Source organism: Rhinolophus ferrumequinum, chromosome 13 (assembly GCF_004115265.2).
Source record: "Rhinolophus ferrumequinum isolate MPI-CBG mRhiFer1 chromosome 13, mRhiFer1_v1.p, whole genome shotgun sequence".
Taxonomy (NCBI): Eukaryota; Metazoa; Chordata; class Mammalia; order Chiroptera; family Rhinolophidae; genus Rhinolophus; species Rhinolophus ferrumequinum.
The window spans coordinates 45,516,837-45,540,529 of record NC_046296.1 but is presented as its reverse complement, the minus strand read 5'-3'; the positions used below and the strand labels follow the sequence as shown (position 1 = coordinate 45,540,529).

Genomic DNA, 23,693 nt, shown 5'->3' with positions numbered 1-23,693 from the left:
TAAAAATTCCTACTATGTAGGATTTTGTAGGAAGATTAAATAAATGCACATAAAATAATTGGTACATAGAAGTGGAAAATATTTTTCAGCTTGCGTCCTAGAGGGTCAGAGAGTCTCCTGGCTATTTATGCCTTCCCTTCCACATTGCTTTTTATCCCCAGGCCCCTGCAGTGCCATGACAGTTCCTCACATATAAGAATCGGGTTGACTATTCCCCTAGATTCTAGTTGTTTCATAAATATCTGCAGAAACAGGCTTGACAATGAGCTCACTGAATGGTCTCCAGGAAGAAGTCCATGATGGCATCAAAGGAACTTTGTGCAAATCGTGGGAGAGGAGCTGTGTGTTTCATCCCATCACATGTTGGATTATCCCAAACACTGCGCTGCACACACACTAGATGGTGAGTTAGTGCTGGTTTTCTTGACTTAACTGGGTGTCAAAACCTAGTTCAGAACCCTGGTGAGACTTTCCTGAATTCATGTCTTTTGTTGGATAATGTTTTCAATTTCCCGTTGGCTACTGAGAGTTTGAAAGTAACGCAAGGAAGGAAACCCACAAATTGCTCGTAGAAATGAATGTGTGTTTTGCTTCACACACTCAGGCTCCTTTAATCCTCCCTACAGGGTCATTATGCCTACTTGACGGGAGATGACACACAGGTTCCCTGAGGTTCAAGAACTCACACAGTGTGACAAAGCTAGTGCCTGCCTCAGCTGAGAGTCACATCCAGTGTTTTCAGAATGCGACAGTGAGAGGATGAGAATTTTAAGCAAAGATTAAAATGCAGCACTTTCAAGTGTTTTGTAAGCCTGTAGAAGCATTTAGAGCCTGGTAGGTATTGACTTTACCGGCAAGCCTGACATCCAGGACTCTTGCTTCCCTCTCCTCATTTCTGTTCTCCCTGATCCTCTTCTTTTTCCCTTTTCCTCCCCCACTTAAACCATAGAAAGGCACTGGCTCTGTAGTAGCCAGCAGACGTCTCCCAAGCCCAGGGGAAGGGCCTTTGCCTTGGTCACGGGAGCCCTCCATGGAGACCAGTGCTGCATCCCCAGGCGCCAGGCAGGGCGGACCGCTAATTTCAAGTCTTTCTTTACACAAGACATGCTGCTCTTCCTTCCCTTGGGATGTTTTCGGATTTTCCCAACAATCAAATGAGCTGTGTTCTGTTACTGGTTCATCTCGGTACATGGGGGAAAGCGTGAAGGAGAAAACTGATACCGGTGTTATGTAAGCTGTTTTCTGGGAAATCTGTCTCCTGTGTGGTAACCGCTGTCTGTATCCCTCTCCCTGGAGCCTTCTGCGCCTTCCATGAATGAGCCTCAGCAGTTAGGGGCATAGTCTGTGTCTTCCTTTCATCTTACTGAGCTAGGGAACAGCCAAACAGAAACCACACATCTTCGATCTTTGTATCCACAGCATCTGGAATAAAACCTGCCACATAGCAGGCACCCAGTAAAAGTCTTTTGGAATCAGAACAAAAGGTGGGTGGATTACACTGGGTGCTTCTTATAATCCCATAGTGTTGGTACTAACAGGTATACTATGAACAGGTAGAGGCAGAGCCACCCGGGCCTCACCAGACCTGATTCTGGAATCCACATGGTTCCCATTGAGGTATGCCCCCTGGAAACCAAACAGGGCATGGAGCTCCTTTATGTCTAGCTTTGATTTGAGTTTTGCAAGTGATGATAAACATGATATTTTTTTGAGCAATTATTTTAAAAAATCAGATGCTATTGGACCTCGTTTTAATCCATGTAGTCACACAACAGCCTAGCCAACTGTCCCCCCGTGTCTTTCCTTAAGGAAAGAAGAGTCTGTGAGACTGTGCCTTTCTGGGACTCTGTTCCATCCTTGTGTTTACACCTTATGTCTCTTTGTCTGGTCCTCAAAAGATGGTTTGCAGCCAAAGACGGGTAAGATATCTCACGGGAGATACAACCTAAGCCAGGCGGAACCGAGTGGGGACCCCCAATGAGCTGCCTTAGAAGATCCAAAAAGGGGCCTTGCCTCCCCTCCCCCCCTCCCTCCGCCTGGGAAAAGCCATTGCTGGCTCTGGCTTTTCCTTCGCACCTGATTGTGAGAGAAGTCATGAGGACAATAAAGATCAGTTCTCTCCACTTATCTCAACGGAACTGTTACAATATGAGAGACTTGACCCTGAGAGGGTACATACCTTAATTAAGACATCATGGGACTGTGTGCTTCGGCTGTTTACAGACAAAGGGTGATTGGAATAAACATTTTTCTGCTATGATGTATGAGTCTCACAGACCGTGTAAGAAACAATGTTACTTTCTTGTACTTGTATACCTACCAATAAAAACCTCCAGTCGGCCTTATTCTGGGCTCCAGTCTTCTGAGACTGAGAGACCCCTGGTCTTCAGAGAGATTTAACTGCATTAAGTCTCTGTTTGTTTCTTTCTTAAAAACTTAACCCAAGCCGCCCCTGCCCGTGTTGCGCTGGACGCGACAAATCCAGGCTTGTCCTTTAGGACTTGAGTCATTTGGGATTGTCCTCATTGTTACTCAGACCCAGAAGAAAGCCCCGAGACCGAACCTCTACCTCCATAAGAAGAGGGCAGGGAAAGACTGAAGAAAGAGGCTGGCAACTGCAGACTGGCAATTAACAGAGTGTATTAAGGGAAACTTACATGAGAGGTGCATCTTGGGCATACTGCAAAACGAAGCATATCCAAGTGAAGTGGATATACTCCACGCCACTTGACAGGTGCCAAAGAATTATATAGAGTAAAAGGCGAGAAGAGTCATGGGTATATGAATGCCACCAGGTACAGGAAAGTACATACTTGACCAGATCAGAACAATGGCCTGTTCCAGGAACCAGCGCATAATGGGAGGCAGCTTCTTCTTATGTCAGAAGAAAACATCCACTGTAATCAGACAATCTCTATGGGGGCTTATGGGAAGCAATCTCCCCCTTCTGACTAGGGTCCAGCAGGGGTCACATCGTGGAACAGTTTCTCCTCCATAGTCATTTTACAAATGGGAAAACTATTGCCCAGAGAGGCTAAGGAACTTGGCTAAGGTCCTGCAAGTGGTGAGTCACAGAAACGGGATTCTAACTCAGACTTGTCTGCTTCCAAAATCCATAGACTGGCCACAGATTGGAGCTGCCATGCAGTCTCTAGAGTGTTGTTTGAGCAGCCCCAGGAACTCCATTTTCCCACTTCTATCTCAGAAACCCCCATTTCCTTTACTGGAGGGGCACCTACACCCTCTGCTCCTCTGACACACCACTTCTGTTTTGATGAAAACATTCACCCTCCGTTCACACCTATTGCTAACTAACAGGCCCTGCCTCTGCTCAGAGGGGAATTAAGTTGGAGCATAGACTCCTTCCCCTCCCTTGCCAGAAAGTCATCCAGTGTCTGAAGAGGAACCCTGGGTTCCCTGAGGGGTTCCCTAATGTCTTCAGTTTCACCATCTGCCCAAGGACACCGAGGATCAGACCCTCTTGTGAGGATTAAATGAGACAAGGGATGAAAGGTGCCCAGCACAATGTCTGACAACACACATGGCAACCCCTACTGCCGCCGCCTCCTGCTTCTTTGCATGTCCTCGTCCCTGTTGGGCTGTCCGGCCACCCTCAGCAGGGCTGCCCTCTCTTCAGCGCAGAATCATGTCCCAGGCAGGTGGAAAGCCCCGGCCCTTTGGCACCCAGTACACAAGCAGGAAAGGGCAGTTTCAAGTTGGGGTAAGGGCGATGTGGGATGAGAGGACAGAGTGCCAGCTCTGGAGCCGAGTGATGAGAAGGCGGGCTGTTAGAAACTTAGGGATCTAATTTTTTTTCACCACATAAGAATTACTGTGTGTGTGTGTGTGTGTGTGTGTGTGTGATGGGAGTGGGAGGAGAAAACGAGAGACAGAGAGAAAGAATAGCTATAATTAATAGCCACCATTTTTTGAGCACCTATAATCTAGATCTGGCCTTGAGTCCTGACCCCTTAATAAGCACCCATGTGATCTTGAACAAGTAGTTTAAATTCGCCAGGTCACTGTGATCTTATGCTTTACTATTGTGAGAAACATATTATTATTCCCATTATTATTGTAAGAAAGGTATTATTATTCTCATTTATTTTACAAATAAACAGACTGGTTCAAGTCACATGGCTAGCATAACTCTTATGATTACATGCTATATCCCGAGCTCCATAGTGAGCATCTTTTACGTGCAATCTTATTTAATTTTCACAAGAAATGTTATAGTCTTCTTTCACTGGGTAAAACGGTACAAAGACTTAGAGATATTAAGTAATTTGTCCAAGATCTCTTATCAAATGAGCAGAAGATTTAAGGTGAAAACTGAACGAAATATAGTCCTTGAGGACAATAATAAAAAAACAATAATAGCATCCGTTATATGCCATGTGTTCTTGGCCCTGCACTAAGTCCTTTACATGCATTTTTTCATTTTAGCAATTATGAATAAAGCTTCTATAAACATTCATGTGCAGATTTCTACATAGACATGTTTTCAACTCATTTGGATAAATACCTAGGAGTGTGATTGCTGGATCACATTGTAAAAGTAAGATTAGTTTGGTAAGGAACTGCCAAAATGTCTTCCGAAGTGGCTGTGCCATTTTGCATTCCCAGCAGCAACGAATGGGAGTTCCTGTTGCTCCACATCCTCACCAGCATTTGGTGTTGTCAGTGTTTTGGATTTTGGCCATTTTAATAGGTGTGTAATGGCATCTCATTGTTTTAGTTTGCAATTTCCTAATGACATATGTTGTTGAACAACTTTTCTTATGCTTATTTGTCATCTGTATATCTTCTTTGGTGAGGTGTCTCTACAGATATTTTGCCCATTTTTTTTTACTGGGTTATTTGCCTTCTTATTGTTGAGTTTTAAGAGTCCTTTGTATAATTTGGAGACAAGTCCTTTATCAGATATGTGTTTTGCAAATGTTTTCTAAGTCTGTGTCTTGTCTCTTCAATTTCTTTATAGTGACTTTCACAGAGTAGAACTTTTTAATTTCAGTAAAGTCCAACTTATCAATTTTTTTCATGGATTATGCTTTTGTTGTTGTTTCTAAAAAACTTATCACCAAAACCTTAGTCACTTTTGGTTTTCTTCTAGAAGTTTTATAGTTTTGCATTTTACATTTATGTCCATAATGCATTTTGAGTTTATTTTTGTGTAACATTTAAGATCTTCATCTAGATTTCTTTTTCTTTCTTTCCTTCCTTTCTTTCTTTTTTCACCTATGTCATCCAATTATTCCAGCACCATGTATTGAAAAGACAGTTCTTTCTCCATTGAATTGCCTTGGCTCCATTGTCAAATATCAATTGACTGTATTTGCATGGCTCTATTTCTGGGCTCCCTCTTCTATTCGATTGATCTATGTATCTGTTCTTTTATCAGTAACATGCTATTAAATTATAATTAATCCTGAAGTCAGGTAACGTTAGTCTTCAACTTTGTTCTTCCCAGTATTGTTTCTGCCATTCTGGGTCTTTTGACTTCCCATATAAACTTTAGAATTAGCTTGTCATATCTAAAAATAGCTTGATTTTTATTGGCATCACACCAAATATACATATTAAGTAGGGAAGAATTAACTTTTTACATATTTGAGACTTTTGATCCATGAACATGGCTATCTCTCTATTTATTCAGATCTTTTTTGATTTTTTGCATCAGAGTTTTATAGTTTTCCACATATAGATTATGTACATATTTTGTTAGATTTATGCCTAGGTATTTCTTTTTTGTGTGTTATTGTAAATGGTTTTTTTTTTCATTTCAAATTTTAATTGTTGATAGCATATATATAGGAAAGCAATTGACTTTTTTTATATTAACCTTGTATCCTGCAACCTTGCTCCAATTTCAGGAGTTTTTGTCAGTTCTTTGGGATTTTCCACATAGACTATCATGTCATCTGCAAATAAAGACAATTTTATTTATAACTTCATAATCCATATACCTGTTATTTTCTTTTATTATTATTATTTTTTTTTATCATATTGTATTGACTGGCCTTCCAGTACAATGTTGAATAGGAGTGGTAAAAGGAGACATGCATGCCTTGTTCCTGATCTTTGGAAGAAAATATACAGTTTTTTACCATTAACTATAATGTTAATTGTAGGGTTTTTTGGTAAATCTTTTTTATAAAGTTGAGAAAAATTTCCTCTTTTCCTACTTTTCTGCATGTTTTAAAATCATGAATGGGTGTAGGAGTTTTGTCTAAAGCTTTTTCTGCGTTAATTTATATGAACATATAATTTTTATTCTTCAGCCTGTTGCTGTGCTGGATTACATTAATTGATTTTTAGATGTGAGACCAGCCTTGCAAACCTGCAATAAATCCCACTTGTTTGTGGTGTATAATTCTTTTTATACATTGTTAGATTGAAGTCTGCTTATCAGATAGGGCTAGTTTCTTCACAGTGTGGGGGATTGTTACTTATTACTCTGTCCTCGGGACTCCAGCAAATCAGACCTGGAAAGTCCACCCGTTTAGGTGCAGCTGCCTTCTCTCTTTGCAGGGAGGAAGGACAGAGAGTGGAGGAAAGGAAGGAGAGTGGGGAGGGAAGGTTAGGGCCATGGGCTAGAGACTGGCCAGAGCCACAAAGCCCTGAAAGTGGACTGGGCCATCCTGCTGTGAAGGGAAAAAGAGAAAGATCAAATGGACACCTAGGAGCCCAGTCATATCCCCTCAGAAATGACACTCCAGGGTTCTCACTGCCCTCTAAACCCCTGCTGAGGGTGAAATGCAAAGGCTATGAAGGCAATGACTCAATTCTGCTTTGATTTCCCATTGTTTACTTGTTTCTCTCTCACACTGAACTTTCAGCTCATCAGTGACACAGACCATGATTTATACATCTACTTGTCATCTTTCTTCCACAACCTCTGTGCCTAATATTAACAACAATAATACTTATTACGATTGTAGCTAACATTTGGGACATGCTTACTTTATTCCAAGTCCTGTGCTAAGCACGTAGCATGCATTATTTACTAGAATATTTCCAACCATCGTTGCATTTGAGACCTTATTTTCTCCATTTTACACACGAGGGGCCACGTATAGAGGTTAACTTGCACAAATGCACACATTTCTACAAACTGGCAGAGGCAAGACTTGAATCCAAGAATCGAAGAAAGCTCTTAACCCCACATCACATGAGCTCCACGTACCTAACACAGCATCCCCCTGTGTCTGTCTTGTATCCCATCCCCCGGTGCCTTCTCAGGGACTTTACTCCTACAACTGGCTCCTTCCTATCTTGCCTCATCCTTTCCTCTCTCCCCGCTGGACCACTGTGGCCAGCATACACTTGTGCTTAAGTATCACCTACTTTAAAAAATACCTTCCTTGACCATATATCTTTTTCCACATATCTCCTCACACAGCCCCAATTTCTCTGATTCTCTTCTCTTGTTCCTGGGGGGGAAAAAACAAAAACAAGCAATGTGATGAGCCCATTACATTGTTTTCAGACCTCAGATGTTTTTGTGGAGCCTTAAAAAGTCCATAGGGCCTATGCTCTGCCTGACTAAGATGCAATCTAGTTTTTATTTGGGCAGAAAAGCTGGCCTGGATATCCTACCATGGATATATAATGTTCCTTAAAAACAAATGAGTGAGAGTGGTTGATTTAAGATTATCCCTATCATAACAACTTTCTCACTTGAATCGTGATCAACTTTTTACAGTGAGAGAAAAAATAGTTCCTGTCTTACCTAAGACCAGTCATTCAACGACAGGTGGTCATTACTGACGTTTCGACAGTGGAGTATCTCAGTACTGTTAGCTTCAATGTCCTGGGAAGTTTTGGGGGTTTCGTGGGAATGTCAAATGTACACGTTGTCTACCGTATGTGCCAGGACAGGAGATCACTTCAGAAACGCTTCTGAAGAAAGAGTATAAGTTCTTTCCAAGGGCTCCAAGAAGTACCATTTATTTGTCCACAGACACTTGAAATACTACATTATAATATTATAACATTATAATAGCATGAATCGAAGTCCCTGACATGTCACAAAGAAAATGAGCCTGGTGGGACACTAAGGAAGGAGGACAGTTTTTGTTGTTTTTTGTTAACAAAGCCTCGATAGATGTTTCCAGAACCATCTCTTAGAGTTATAAATTAAAACTACGTGGCAGGCAGGTTCGCTCTGCTTCTTACTGCAATAAGTTTCTGGAAACCACACTGGAAAACACAACAGTAAAAAATTGAATGTGTTCTTCCACTTCTTTGTCTAGCCTATGTTTCCAGAATTTTTCCCTCAGTGGCAATGCCAAGCTCTAGGAAAGCAGAGTGCCAGCGGGATTTGCTTGGTGGTTGTAGAAATTGCAGAAGCAGACTCTTAAATTAAATGGTGATTACTGGGGAGGGCAGTGAGAGAATGAGGTGCCCTTCTTGCCTGAAGCGAGGCAGCAGTGAAATCTGAGCAGGGGGAGTAAATACCAGAGGAGGTGTCAGAAGTGGCAGCACAGACACTGCCAGACCCAAGGGCACATGAGCAGCTTTCTGTAAGTGTGAGAACATAGCCATGTGGCTCTCAAAGCTGGGTGTGACCTGAGCCCTGGGTGTGTGCCAAGGCCTAGACGATAGCAAGAGCTGTGTGGTGAAACAGTAAAGCAATGCACAGCAAGGAAAGCATGGCCGGAAGGGCAATAACAGGAATGCGGGGTGTGAGATCCTGGAAACAGCAAGCAAGCCCAAGCTGCTCAGTAACCCCACTGAGACGAGAGTGCACATCCTTTTCAATCAGACATAAGAAAAGTTTCATTCAAGGGCCAGAGGTAGAGTCTGTGAAATACTCCAGGAGAAGATCCGTTATGTGTTTCAAAGAATCAATCTGAAGTCCTTTGGTGCACGTAATATTAAGCAATCAGAAGACCACTTGAACTTGGGTTTTTCAAAACATTGTCCAGTAAGCTAGCTCCAACATACAGAGCTTGCCCTCTCCTAATTCTTCAGGAATTGTTTCCGTGCTCCCAGGGGAACATGCTGGGGAATGAACTTGGGAGTCTAAGGCAGGAAATGATCTGGACCATACTGATGCGATTTGGCAAAACCAAAAGCCAAGGCTGATTAAGGGCCTGCCTACAACCTTTGCCAATGGGTGTGCTGAGATTGTTTTATTTGGGGCTATGACTCGTTAGTGACTATAAAATCAATTGAAACCAGCTCTTTTCTCTTTAGGTAATTAATTTATTGTCTGATAACTCAGTGCCGGCATTTCCTTCACACAGGGAGGGAGGAAGATGATGCTTGTCCTTCATCCCACCCCTTCATGTCACCTCTTTCAGAATGTCTTCCCTGACTATTCATTCTAAAGAGTCCCCTCCAGACACACACATACACACACACACACACACACACACACACACACCCATCACTCTGTTTTACTGTCTTTATAGCACACTTAAATGAAATCTTATTTCTTTATTCTCTACCCTTCTACCCACCCCTATAGACTATCAGCTCTAAGAGCAGAGGGCTTGGCTGTCTTGTTCATTGTTATATCCCCAGTGCCCAGAAAAGCGCCTTCCACCTAGTAGGTGCTCAATTAATACTTACGGCATTGAATTAAAATTGCCCTGAGGGGTAGGTTCCAGCCCATGGCTCCGGCTGCTCTAGATCATCCCAAAGGCTGGTATCCTACTTTCCTCTTCTGCCCTAAGGACCCGGTACCACCCTTTTCCCTCAGCCTGCAAGGTCTCAACACAGGCTGTGACCCAGGTTTCCATATCTGGGCTTGACCTTCTTTGTTCAGTGTTTCTGTATGTGCCAGCAGCTTCTGTGCCATCTGCCAACCTCAGTTCAGCTTCATTTAAGCTCATTGGCACCAACTCTCCTTTAAAAATATATTTCAATCTATTTTAATACAGTTTTATGAATTTTCGTGCATGTCTAGATCCATGCAACCACCACCACAATCTGAAACCCCCCCAAAACTCCATCATGATTTGTAGGCACACTGTCCCTCCACCCCTAATCCTTGGCAACCAGTGATCTGCTCTCCATCACTTTCATTTTGTCTTTTTGAAACTGCCATATAGCTACATTCATATAGTATATACCATTTGAGGCTGACTTCTTTTACTCAACGTTACTCCCTTGAGATTCATCCAAGTTGTTGCATGGATCAATTGTTTGTTTGTTTAATTGCTGAGTGTCATTTCCTTGTATGGCTGTATCACAGTTAGTTTAGCTAATCACCTGTTGAAGGACATTAGGTTGTTTCCAGCTTGGGGTGATGATAAATAACATGTACAATGATGCTCCTTGCAGCACCAGGGACGCGTGGAGTTGGAGGCCATCTGCGTGCCCATTCCCAGCAGAGTGGACAGAGAGAACGTGGTTGATGAATAGCAGGCAATACAAGGCAGCAGTTAGGGGCCGTGGGGTTAGAAAGCAATGGGACTTCCAAATACTGTGCTAAGAGAAGATTAAGCAACAGGATGAGATATATACAGCATTTGCACAAATTAAAAACACATGTATACAAAACAATAATACAAATTTTGCTGGAACACATACAAACAAAAAAAGACACATTAAGCACTATTGGGAGGGACAGAAACAACTGAGAGGGAGAAAGAAACCAAATAGAATTTAAAATTTCCATTTTTAGGACTAGATAAAAAAACAGAATTAAAAAATGTAAAAAGAGACTGGAAGATTTTTCTGGGTTGTTGAGAGACTCAGCCCTGACCTGAAGGGATCTCAGTGGTTTAGGTTTGTGCTGTAATACTGTGAAATTTGTGTAATATTGTGTTGTTTATTTAGTACAATATTTAGTTAGTTAGTTTATTTGGCCTTTCAATCACCGGAAAGGATCTCAAGTGGTCCAAAGCCAGTTTCAGGATCTCCATTTATGTTGTTTTCAAAGGCAGGCTTCCCGTCAGCTTGCCTATGTCATTCATGCCTTGGTTTTGCTCTCTCTCTCTCTCTCTCTCTCTCTCTCTCTCTCTCTCTCTCTCTCTCTCTCTCTCTCTCTCTCTCTCTCTCCTTTCTGGCCCTTGCTCTAAGCGTTTATCCTACTCAAGGTCTCTGAGAGCAGGAAAAGCTCTGATTAGTCACACGAACCAATACCCAGTGTAGTACAGCCCTACTGGAGAGATAGTTCTCGAATCAGGCCACTTCACAGGCAATTGGTCCAACATATGGATGGCCTTTGGCTCAGACAAGGGTCCCAAACAGATTATAGGACAAAGGTTTTAGGGCTGCAAGACAAAATATGGCTTTTTTCTTTTTCTTTTTTTGCATACGGAACAGCTTGGGGATGCTTCTCAGAAGAATGTTGTAAATGTTGTGAAGCTTCCTGGCACTTCACAAGGTTACTTACTCCCTGACTGTGGTGTGGAATGCACTCTGGACAAAGGAGGTACATTGCTTGTGAAACTCCAAGGATCATAGGGATTAAAATATAGATGGACTAGACTATATACCCAAACACAGGCAGGAAGACAACAGGCTTTGGAGTCAGGTCATCTCTAGGGAAAATCCAGCTCCTGCCACTTCTAAATGTGTGATTGGGGCATGTTACATTACTGCCCCTCACAGGATTGTTAGGAGATAATGTATTCGAGTGCTTAGCATGGTGATTCATATATAATAAGTGCTCAACATATTTTAGCTCCATTTCTTCCCCTCATACCTGACATGTATTGAAAAGTACTGATGAAGCCTGTGTTTGAGTGACTGAGCTACAGGAATAGGCTGTTGTTTGTCTATAGCTTGCCCATACTTATTTCAAGTAGATTATTTTCCTCCAATTTTTCGCTTTAAAAAAATTGCTTCTGACTGTATTTGAATGTGTTAATTTCCTTTCTTTCTCTTCCCTTCTCTGAGAGTTGTAACTCATAGGTCAAAACTGGAGAGCAGAGAGGATGAGAGTCACTGAGTCAAAATAAGGGAATGTTAACAGCCAAAACTTCTGTAGCACTCGTGCAGAAAAATTGACTGGCTTTGAGAAATAACCTCTATGAGTTTGCAACAACCACGCCTGTCTTATGTCCAAAGTTGCATTCATTTCCCACCCTGAGTTCCAGTCTGATATTCTAGTGGGCTGATTATGTAGAATCCAACTCTGCTTGACATTTTTGTGAACACCTGACCCCAATTATGATTTTGTAAAAGAGATTTTTTTCCTATGAAAATATTTACTTCACTTGTCCTCAACCTTTATGACTATTTCCAAGAGCCTGTATGTTAGTACATATGGAAAACAAGTGAACATTCTCTTAAAGCAATTCATAGCCATACCTTTGGCTGCTAAAGTGATGTTCTCAAGCCAAAGAATCAAAAACATGGTGTGCAATTTTACTTCACAATTTCTTTTCCTGTTTTCACAGTAATGGGAGCTAAAGTCTGAAAGAAATAAGGGCTCCTGGCACTGAATAGCCCTGCCATCTGTGAGGGTGTGGCAGTGAAGGCCTGGAGAGTCACAGCAGCGTTCCTGTGAAGCCAAGTCTTTTTTACTAGGTAAATAAGTCAGCAGAAAAATATGTCTACATCGTGTATTACAGAATACTCTCATCCATTCTATTTCATTGAACATTAATTGCACTTATTAATTAAGACACACGTACTTTAAAAATGAATGAATGAATGTGTATCAACCAAATTAAAAACAAAGACTTTCATGTAAAAAAAAAATGAACAAACGAAATACTCAAGGGAAAGGATTGGTGTGCTGTTGAGAGAGAAAAAATGTGTCATGCATTTTTTAGATGAAGCAGAAATACAAAGTCATAGTCTTAAAGTATCAATCTATTCAATCTTTCAGAATTAAAAATTAATTCCCATTACTTTTGACATTGGTTGCTTGCTTTAAAATTTAACTGCTGTGTTGTTTCTTATAAATTCAAAACTACAGAGATCAGGAATTTGGTAGGAAACTGGTTACTGAAAACCTACTTAAAAAAAAGAAAGAAAGAAAGAAAGCAGCCTAAAATATAGAATGGCCAAGTAAAATGTTTACAGTGCAACATTTTAATTCAAGCACTTATAAAGAGTAGTTGAAATGAATAGATGCATTAGACTATATTTGCTACAATGTAAAAAAAAACTCCATGACAATATTGTGAAAGTGATTTTTATTATTTTGGTAATGGTGTCCTATTATAGGTAAATCACAGATACAGAATTTTTTAATTTGGTATATCAGACAGTAAAAGCTATATATGAATGCCATGTCCCCAAAATCTATTTCAGGTAAAATTATGCATTATATTTGCTATGTACATATTAAAAGCATACATGGTAAAATACAAAAATAAGAAAAGGTTAAATAAGTTTTCCTTGAATTATAAATGTCTAATAAAGAATAACTTTTTATCACACAGTTGTCTCATAGCTGAAATCACACAAGTTAATATATAATGCTATGCAATTATTTGATCTGATATAGATCTAATATGAAAAATATTAAGGCTGTAATAACATTTCACAGGTAAAGGCTAAGTTCTGAGACATGAAAGCTTTTAGATAATCCACAAAACAAACTGAGACATTTTTTTTGTTTTAGAAAAAAAGCAATTTCTTACAAAGTCAAGCTTTGATATATGAATGAGGCATTTAATAAACAATTTGCTTTATTGCAACAACCTGGAGTAGATGTTCTGACTATAATGGTAACCGGTAAATACTTTCTTTCTCTGGGAGGAATAAAATGAGGTTTCTCTGATTAAGCTATAGCGTGATAACTGTAGCCTCCAAATTTGGTTATTTTTGGTTTTTGTTTTGCTTTCCTTCCTTTAACTAGGTTATAAACATATTAAAGAAATCAGCTAACCTCCAAGTGCCCACCTTCCTTTTTTCTATATAAGCTCAGTTTTCCCATTGCTGAAAGCGCCAGATGAACTGAGCCCACATACATAAAAAGGACATAAAAACAGATTATGTAGCACATCTGGATCTGGTTGACTTAATGAGGCATCCAGATTGGTATATGATTACTTTTGCTGCCACACACCTCTCAGAATAAGTAGGCTGTTAGCAGCCCAAAATCACTACTGCAGCCCTGCTGGGAGGAGGGGTGATAATAATATTTTGGAATTGCCAGTGCCAAAAAAATATAAATGTATTCGGTAAGCCCGATTTCTATAGCTGACTTTAGTGCCTTTAAAAGCACTGCCACAGTTTTTCATATCAAAGAGGTACAGCTATGATATACTATTAAAAGTATGTGAAATTTTAACTAATAAAAAATTAAAATTACAACATAGATCTGCTACATGTGGACTTTTTCTAAGTCTATTTGGGATGTAACACACTGGCACCCAAAACATCTTTTTTTCTAAATATTCATACTTCAAATTAATACATTTGGAATGAGTGTGGAAATGTTTAACCATCTTTCTTCCTTTTCACTTTTTCATTCTTTTCTCTTCCCATCCCACCCACACACAATCATTATACACTCCTTCCTTTATAATTCTGACAAAAAGATTCCAAAAGCTTAATAAAATGTAACAAGCTGTAAGCTTTTAGGACACTGCACAGCTTCCTTTGGACATTAATATGCAATGAAAGTTAAAACTTCAAACTTCACTTGAAACTTGCACAATCTGCCAACATTTTAAGGTTTTCAGGTTATTGACATAAACTGAACATATATGTTTTATTCAAGCCTTATCTCTTCACAGTTACAAAAGATACTTCTTACTGGGTTGCCAATTTTAAATAGTACAACTGATCTGATCGCCTCTACTGGTATACGATGTAACTCTCAAAACAGCCTCCCAAGACTACCTTCTGGTTCGGACTTTCCAAAACACTGACATTAATGCTATTTTCAAAAATCATTTAAAAGAAAAGAGAACATCTAGACAATTTGTTGCATTTTTACTATTCACCAGGCAAACACGGGTTAAATTTCTCTGCTTCCCACAGGCTAACAGTCAGGTTTCCAGTAAGTTCAACTGGAACTCAATAATCAGAATGTCTTTAAAATTAAATTAAAATTTAAGCACGCCAAAGTTTGGAATTATATTAACTAGATCAATTTTCAAAAACGGATTCTGTATTATGAATATAATCATAATAAATAGGTTGTAAATAAGAAACACATCTTACAGATCCAATTTTTATATTTTTTCATTTGAATACAAGTTTTGGATGAGAAAAAGATTTTGCTTTCACTTGATTTTCATGATGTCAAAAAATAAAAAAAGTAGGTAGTTGATTTAATCAAGCTCATTTCATGTATCTGGGCCAAAATTAGTTGAATTGGTTGTACTATTCAATTTGCTATGACATTTTAAAAGACATACATTATTCAACCTTTTCTTGACCAAAATAATTAATACTATTTAATAATAAAATAACTAACACATATTGTTTATTAATAATTATATATGTATACATATTGAATACTATTTGGTGACTTTTTTTTTTAAGATTTTTAAAGATTTTAAGGATTTTTATTGGGAAAGGGGAACAGGACTTTATTGGGGAACAGTGTGTACTTCCAGGCCTTTTTTCCAAGTCAAGTTGTTATCCTTTCAATCTTAGTTGTGGAGGGTGCCGTTCAGCTTCAAGTTGTTGTCCTTTCAGTCTTAGTTGTGGAGGGCACAGCTCAGCTTCAGGTCCAGTTGCCATTGCTAGTTGCAGGGGGCGCAGCCCACCATCCCTTGCGGGAGTTGAACCAGCAACCTTGTGGCTGAGAGCCCACTGGCCCATGTGGGAATTGAAATGGCAGCCTTCGGAGTCAGGAGCTCAGAGCTCCAACTGCCTGAGCCACGGGGCCGGCATCCCCTGGTGACCTTTTTTAACCTATGAGACATACTGAAAGCTGTATCGGGATCACATAATTTAAAGCTTAGCTGGGCTGGTAAATCTTGTTCGTTTTTGTCTTGGGCTTTTGTCTTTTTTTTTTTTCTCATGATTGAAATTTTGTATTTGGCAACCAACATAGCTCGAAGTTTCTTACAATTTAACAACTTAAAAACACTTTAAAATTCACGATAAATCACTGAAACGTACTATAATGACTAAACCAACTACTATCAATTTCTTTTTGAGCAAATGACTTCATGAGTCATCCAATATAGTAAGAGAAAGCACATCAGTAGGCAAAAAGATAAATCCATCCATAGATACCAGAGCCTGCCTAAGCTACTTTATGGAAAAGGTGAAAAGGAAATTTCTGACCTTACCTTTTCTTTCTCACCCACAATCACATGACTTACACTGTAATTATTTGCCTTTGCATATTCAACAATATATTCTGAAACTTTGCTTAATATGGTTTTCTATGGAGATTTCAGCACAAAGAACATCATTCTTGGATGCCACCCACAAAGGCACGGTATTAAAAGTACCTCTCCATCAGAGTTTTGCATGTGTAGCATGGTGTTTTAATTCCAAGGAGTGCTCCCTCAAGAAATTGTTACTAGTAGTCTATATACGTATAAAAATTCTTTGAGCCCTTTAACTCTGATGCAAAAAATCTTTCCAGAGCTCCTGCATTGCAGAGCCCAGTGCTGATCTGAGGATACGCATGTAAAACGCAGTATCTACAGGTCCATTCGTTTATGCTCACAGAGGAGCTAGAAATTTTTACTCCCCACCCCCCAAAACTTGAGTACTTCTAAGATTCCAGCTCGCTTCTGGCTTCTCACTGGCAGTCTTCCTCGGCTTGTAACTTTTGGACAGTGCTATCAAGGAGCTCCATGGACTCTCTGAGAGTGACATTGATTTTAAATGACTTGGGTTTAACGGTCAGGCCATAAGTGAAATCCATTTTTGACGGCTCATCTGGATTGGCCTTGAAATTGCACTGGTGAACCAGGATGGAAATGAAGAGAAACAGTTGTATCTTGGAAAGCTCTTCCCCGATGCAGCGTCTTTTGCCCACTGAAAAAATCATCACGCTGCTGGCCAGGTCCTTGTTGAGGAAGCCGTCCTTGTCCAAGAACCGAGTAGGATCAAAATCCTCCGGGTTAGGCCACTTCATTGGGTCATGATTCACTGACCACTGGTTAACAAAAACCACCGTGTCCTTGGGAATATGGTAGCCCAAGACGGAGGTGTTGACGGTGGTGGCATGAGGAATGGTGATGGGCACAAAGCTGGAGAAGCGCATGGCTTCATAAAGAAAGGCCATGACATAGGGCAGGTTGGGCTGATCGTTCAGGCAGGGCAGACGGTCTCGACCCACGACTTGATCCAATTCGGCCTGTACCCGAGCCTGCACTTCTGGGTACCTGTTTGGGTTTTAATGGAGAGGGAGGAAACGAGTGAGGAAAATGTATTCTTCTTTCATCTAGAAAGCACATTACAATTTATTTTCATCCCACTTTTATTTATCTGAATCAGTGACTGAATTTTTGGCCCAACAAAATTAAAACAATCTTCTAAATTCTCACTAAATTACAAGATGGGTAAATGAATAGTTATATTTCCTCTAATAAGCCTCACATGGCTAATGCTCTCTTTCCCAAGTGAAAAAAAAAAAAAAAAAGGTCTAAGTTTTCTCAGCCTGAAGAAGCACAATAACAGACACGGCCAACTTTCCCGTTAGACACAGGAGGCGCAGTGCCTGCAACCCCCAATACCCACACAAATGGTTTTATTACTTTTAAAATCAGAGGGAAAAATGAACTTTTAGGTCAAAGAAAATGTTTTAATATGTAATTTAAATATCTTTATACCAATGTAGTCATAAAAATACAATTTTTATTTTTATTTTATTTTTTTATGGAGTAAGGAGTCCACAAAGACAGAAGAGCTCAGGGCCCACCAAAGTTAAAATGCAGCCCTGAAAGGAGATCTTTTTTCCCTCATCTCCCTACTGTTCTCATTTTATACAAAGATAGTTGGTAACCTGATGGATAAAGCTACATATCTTCTAGACGTAAAAGCAAGTTCTCAATGTTCAGGAGATTATGGTACAAATTGTACTACTTATTCACTGTTGGTGATATAAACTAGCACAATCCATTTGGAAAACAAAATCTTAGTACAAAGCAAGATCCATAAGGGTAACCCCTCCCCACTCTTTTTAATTTTTAAAATGTAATCAAAACATTAAAGCTCAAAAAATGATTATATATAATGATATCTTATTATGGCAAAAGAATATGTAACCATCAAAAATTACTAAGGTGGACACTTATGCAATCTATCAATAAAATGAAATAAAAAATTTTTAATTACTAAAATGAAGTTTAAAAGATGGGGAAATGTCCATTACAACAAGTGGAAATGTCAAAAGTAAAAAAGAACTGTAAGTAATTATTGTAACTCTGAAAAATATTTAAACGTGTGTGATGAAATTATGGGTGACTCAAAAGCTTTCTTCATTAGCATCACTCTACAGAGGTCTGCAAACTTCTTCAAAAAAGGCCAGATAGTAAACATTTTAGGTTTTGCAGACCAAACTCTCTCTGTTGCAACTATTCAACTCTGCCTTGTGCTATAGTGTGAAAACAGCTGTGAACAATACATGAATATTTTATGAATTTTGATAAAACATATATACAAAAGTAGTTAGTGTAATCTGCCAATCTCTGTCACATTGTCTTTTCACTAAAAATAAGAAAAATGTACTCACCAACTATATTAAATTGAAAGTGACCCTAAAATTGTGTTATTTCCTTTCACTGCCCAATCGGTGTCTCATGACAAGGAAAGTCTGTTTCAAAAGATAACATGCTTATCTGGGAATGCTCAGGACCCATTGATCCCATTTTGGGATGTCTTCTTCCTGATCTATCACTGACTTCTCTTTATTCGATTTCTGCCCCCCCCCAGGTGTTTCTAAGATCATAATACTGAAAAGCGATTTTAAATAAAATAATTCCATTTGTGCAAGTAGCCGTACAGTATCTAAGGGTTGCAGTGTTGCAGTGGATTCCAATAAGAAAAGAAGCTGTCTTTGCCTTTCAGTTTCTGAGGTGCTAGCAAATTCAGCATTCCCCACCGCTAACTTTTGCGCCAAGAAATAGCACAACCAGGATTTCTGGTCTCTCCAGGCAATCAAGATTTGCTTGAGCGAGACATTTGCCCCTGGGGTAAGGTTGCCAGACAAAATACAGGCCGCCCAGTTAAATCTGAAGTTCCGATAAACAATGGCTTGTCTTTTGGTATAAGTAGTCCTATGTAAAACTTATTTGCTAAATCTGGCAACACCTGACAGTAGGAATCTGTTTTAGTGCGTGCACAGAACTTCGTAGAGGGCCGCGACCTTAATCAACGTGGGCACTGGGGACCAGCCAACCAACCGAGCCCGGCCCCTAGGGCCGGAGACGTAGGTATGCAGCGGTCTCCTGGATACCGTTTGTCTTTCTGGATGCTGCTCTGGGCTCGGTAAAAGTGACTGCTTCTCTGGTTTTTTACCTGACACTTCTCTTACTCCTAGCGCCGCGGTTTGATAAACCCAGCACAACCAAGCAGATTTTTCGCTGCTTTCCTAAAGCTTCCATGCGGGTTAACCGTCTGCGTGTCCAGGTCTGCAGGCCTCCGGGCTACCCTCCCAGCGCTTACCGTGCGGAAGAACAAAGCCCGGACGTGCGTTGGCTTCTAGCGCAGGGCTGTGCGGCCTCGAATACGCACAGAAGAATGGCCGAGCCCACTAGGGTGCTTTGTTTATTTAACATGTATTTTCTACGTTACCCTCTCTTTCGGAACCGTTCCAATTGTGCTTGTCCTATGCCAGGGAGGAAGAGATCCGGGCTGATCTGCGGACACTTTAAAAATCTTGTTTTTCCAAGGGGTTTCTCACAAATTCGTCTCCACTCGGACAGATAGCAACAAGATCAGAGAGACGGAGCGGTCCGGGCCCCGCTGGGTGGGGTGTGCCCGCACACGTATCTCGGCCCGTGTTGTGCCTTCCTGAGCTGCGCTTTTGGGACGTGATCTGATTTGAGAGGTGGGGACCTACAGCGAAACCCCCCCGGCGCTGGTCGCGGCCTCAGCCTATTCTAGTCCCACACCGCCTTTTATTGGAAGGCCTGACCAATGCCTCCTGGAGGCTTTACCTGGTGAAAAGGATGAGTAGCCACTGCAGCGCGGTGGAGAGAGTGTCCTGGCTGGCGCCGAAGATGTCAGTGATTGTGGGCGGCACATACTCCATGTCCATCCGCGCGCCGCGGTCGCCCGAGCCCTCGGCCGCCTCCTTTCCCACGGAAAGGATGAAGGCGTCCATCATGTCGCGGGGGTCTGCCCCGGGCCGAAGGTTTTCGCGGTGCCTCAGAAACTTGTCGAGGACGAAGTTGCTGAAGTTGCGGTTGACCTGCTCGAATTTGCGGAAGGCGGTGCGCATGGGGTTGGGGAAGCGCTGCAGCCAGGGCAGCATGTCTACCAGGCTGCCCGCGCCCACGGTGCTCCCGAACTCTTCGTTGTGGCTGAGCAGCTCGCGGAACTCGGCGTCGTCGTGGCTATAGCGACAGCCGAAGCACACGGCGCACATGATGTTGGCCACGGCCACCACGGTCAGCGGCCGCGGGTCGAGGAAGTCACCGCCGGCGCTGCCGCGTACCAGCAGATCCACCAACTCCCGCGCTTCACCCAGCAAGTGGCATTCGAGGAGGCGGCGGCTGCGCGGCTGGCCCGTGGAGAAGGCGCGCATCGTGCTGTGCGCTGCGCGCCGCTGCACCTTCCAGCGCTCCGAGTATTGGCCAAAAGCCAGGCTGCGGCCGCCAGACACCAGGCGGTAAGAGGCGAAGGGTGGCCGGTCGGCGAAGGCGGCACCATGCTGCAGCAGGGCCTCGCGGATGGCGCGCTCGCCGTTCAGCACCACCACGGGGCAGCTGCCCAGTCGGATCTGGAAGACGTCGCCGTAGCGTCGCGCCAGGCGAGCGAAACAGAGGTGCGGCGCCGAGCCCAGGGATGCAGCGTTTCCGATTAGCGGCCACGCAAAGGGGCCCGGGGGCGCGGACCCCGGCTGCCGCCGCCGCTGCCTCAGCAGCCACTGGCCCACGTGCACAGCAGCCAGCACCGAGAAGAGCAGCAGGAGCGTCGTCTGCTGGGCGGACAGCGAGATCGGCAGCAGAGGATCGTCCAGGCTGAGGCTAATGGCCATGCTGGAGAGAGGAGGGCAAAGTCGTGACACTCAGGTGTGCAGAAAAAGGAGCGGGCGCCCCATGCCCCTGCCTCCGGCCTCACGCTACTATGCTCTGTTGGGTATGGAGGTCACACATAGGTCATGTCAGGGATGCCTCACTGGAGAAGCAGCTAAGGAGTCCCTTCCCATCTCAAACCCACTCCCCAAAGGAGAGGGGCGTGTTGCAGCTTCTCTGTGACTCAGCCTCCAGCCCCTGTCCCCAGCCGTGTAACGGTTCCTGCAATTCTGGGACAACACGACGGGCATCGAGGCAGTGGCGCTCAGCTCCCTCTAAGTGCCTATCATCCCAGCCCCGGCGGCCCACCCCACCCAGATCTGCGAGAACCCAAGAAAAGAGGCCGCGGGAAGGTGGCTCCGCAGACAGACTAACCTGCGAGGAGGTGTAGTTTCCAGCGGCACGCGACCGCCTGCTCCAAGAGCAAATGTCAACCTGAGTGTCTCCAAGAAGTTGGAGGCCTGCCCCGGACACCTGCTGCCAGCTCTGGGAGCTTTAGCACCCACTCTAGAGTCTCGAGGCGTCGTCAAAGCCAGGGGCACTTGGATTGGGTTGGGGACGGAGAAAGGTGCCTCCTCTGCCGAGACCCGCTGCACCTGGGGCCTCGGTAAAGTCTGGGTTTTCTCACAGCGGGGGGATTGAGGTTGGGGGTCGATGAGTGGAGTCTATCTCCAGCCCTCACGCCCCTTGCGCAGCTCTGACAGCTGGAGTCGCAGAGGCGTGGCCCGTTTGCACACAGTCACTCCAGAGAGCCAAAACGCGCCATCCCGTTTTTAAAGTCTGTTTACGAGGGAGGAGGCAGAGGACCTGGCGGGGGCGGGGCTTGCGGGGGGCGGGGCGCGTCTGGACTGTCCAAGCGGTAGTCACGCGAGGCGCCCCCCCCCCCCCCCCCGCGTTCCCCGACTGCATTGGAGAAATAGCCAGTTGCGTTACTAGAAGCTGCGGTCTGGACTTTTCGTTTGTCCCTAAATCGCTCTTAATCAGTGTCAATCCCAATTGTGGCCGCACGGTTTCCCCGGAAGCGCGCTCGGGACAGAAGCTGCCCATCCCGCTGTGCTCTCCTTGGGAGTGCTCCCGGAAACTCCTTTCCCTCCCAATTACTTGAACTTCATTCCCCAAGAGAACACTGCTCTGTATCCTTGGGCGCCGGAGCTAGAAAAAGAAATCTGTCAATTTGGAAACGAGGATAGTTCGGTTTGTGGTGGCGGCTTGCCTTACAGCCTCGTAGTTATTTTATCTTAACGTTCTCGAAAACGAATGGCCCTCAAATGAAGCCCTTCGGCGCACAAGTTCTCGTTCCACCTCATGCAGCGAGATCAAGAATCCCTGGAAGACGCCTCTCCCCCCGCCGCGGGGACCCAACTGTGCTTGGCACACAAAGGCCAGTTCTGGCCGGACGCAGCTGTCCCTGATTGAGGTTTCCCCGCGTAGAAACTCCTCCAGGTGGCGCCATCCACTGGAGAACCCGGGATGGCGCTGGCTGCGTCCAAGGTCCTCGGCGCTGGGCCCGGAGCCAAGCTAACGCAAACACCAGGGACTGGAGGGGAGGGAGGGCTCTCCGAAGCTTCCCAGAGGGAGGAGGGGAAAGGGTGGGGGGTGGGGGGGTAGCAAAGGGCCGCGTGCCTGCTAACTTTTATCGGGTTGAAGTTTGCTTTGCTGTCGCCTCCCCCTTGCGTGCGGAGCTGTGCCTTGCGTGCGCGGCTTCTGGAAAGTCGGCTCCAGTCATATCCCTCGGCGCTTCTCACGGCACCTGACACGCTGGGCGGCGGCCGCGGGCGTGGTGTGGGCAGCCACCACCCTCCGAAGCGCACGCACAGCTGTGCCCATGGATCTAGCGAGGCAGACGTTCCTGCCCGCGGGCCAGATCTGGGCTTGCGTGCGCTGGAGATGGGGACGCTTCTTTCACAGGGGAAGCCGGAGGCGTCCGGGCCAGCGGTGGCCTTCTGGCTGGCTGTACCCTTTCCTACTGGCTAGTACAAAGTATTTTCCAGAGAAAAGGTCGTGTCAGCAAGACTGGGGAAAGGGCGAGCCCGTGGGAAGGGTGGGGTGTATCTTAGTTAACAAGGTAAGAATTGTACCTCTCGATCTCCGGAGTCATCTAGTGTGAATATAAAAGTTGTGCGTTTACCACGTAACAACCCTGTAGTATGAGCTTTCCTGGCAGTGCGAATATCTGTTGTTTCTCCGTTTATGGAGGAGGAAAAGGAGTTCAGAGAGGTTATGTGACTTACCCACACTATCAATCAAGAGGTGGAGCGAGGATTTGAACCCACAAAGTCCCACTCCAGATCCATCATACAAGTTTATGCGGAAGGAAAGCCTCAGATAAAAGGCACAAATGCCTTCTTTCCTGTCTTCCCTCCCCATCTCTATGCCTTTAAAAAAAAGTCGGCTGGAAGAATTTTTTAAATTTCATTTTTCAATTACAGTTGACATACAATATTATATTAGTTTCAGGTGCATGACATAGTGATTAGACATTTATATGCCTTAGGAAGTGATCACCCTGGAATAATTTTTTTAATAGTTGTTTACAGAATTCAGGATTCTGAGGATCACATAGAAGAAATAGTGTGCTCATCTTTTTCAATTAAATTGGTTTAGAATGAGGGAGACCTGTGG

General features: G+C 43.3%; 1 protein-coding gene across 1 annotated transcript; it reads right to left on the bottom strand.

Moving 5' to 3' along the window:
• Window positions 1–15,876: 15,876 nt before the first annotated feature.
• LOC117033397 (cytochrome P450 1B1) lies at window positions 15,877–21,812 on the bottom strand. Its single transcript, XM_033125529.1, has 3 exons — window positions 21,447–21,812; window positions 19,992–21,035; window positions 15,877–17,216 (listed from the first exon to the last, which is right to left on the bottom strand). Exons 2-3 carry the CDS (start codon window positions 21,032–21,034, stop codon window positions 16,628–16,630), a joined length of 1,632 nt encoding a protein of 543 aa, XP_032981420.1. The 5' UTR covers window position 21,035; window positions 21,447–21,812; the 3' UTR covers window positions 15,877–16,627.
• Window positions 21,813–23,693: the final 1,881 nt, after the last annotated feature.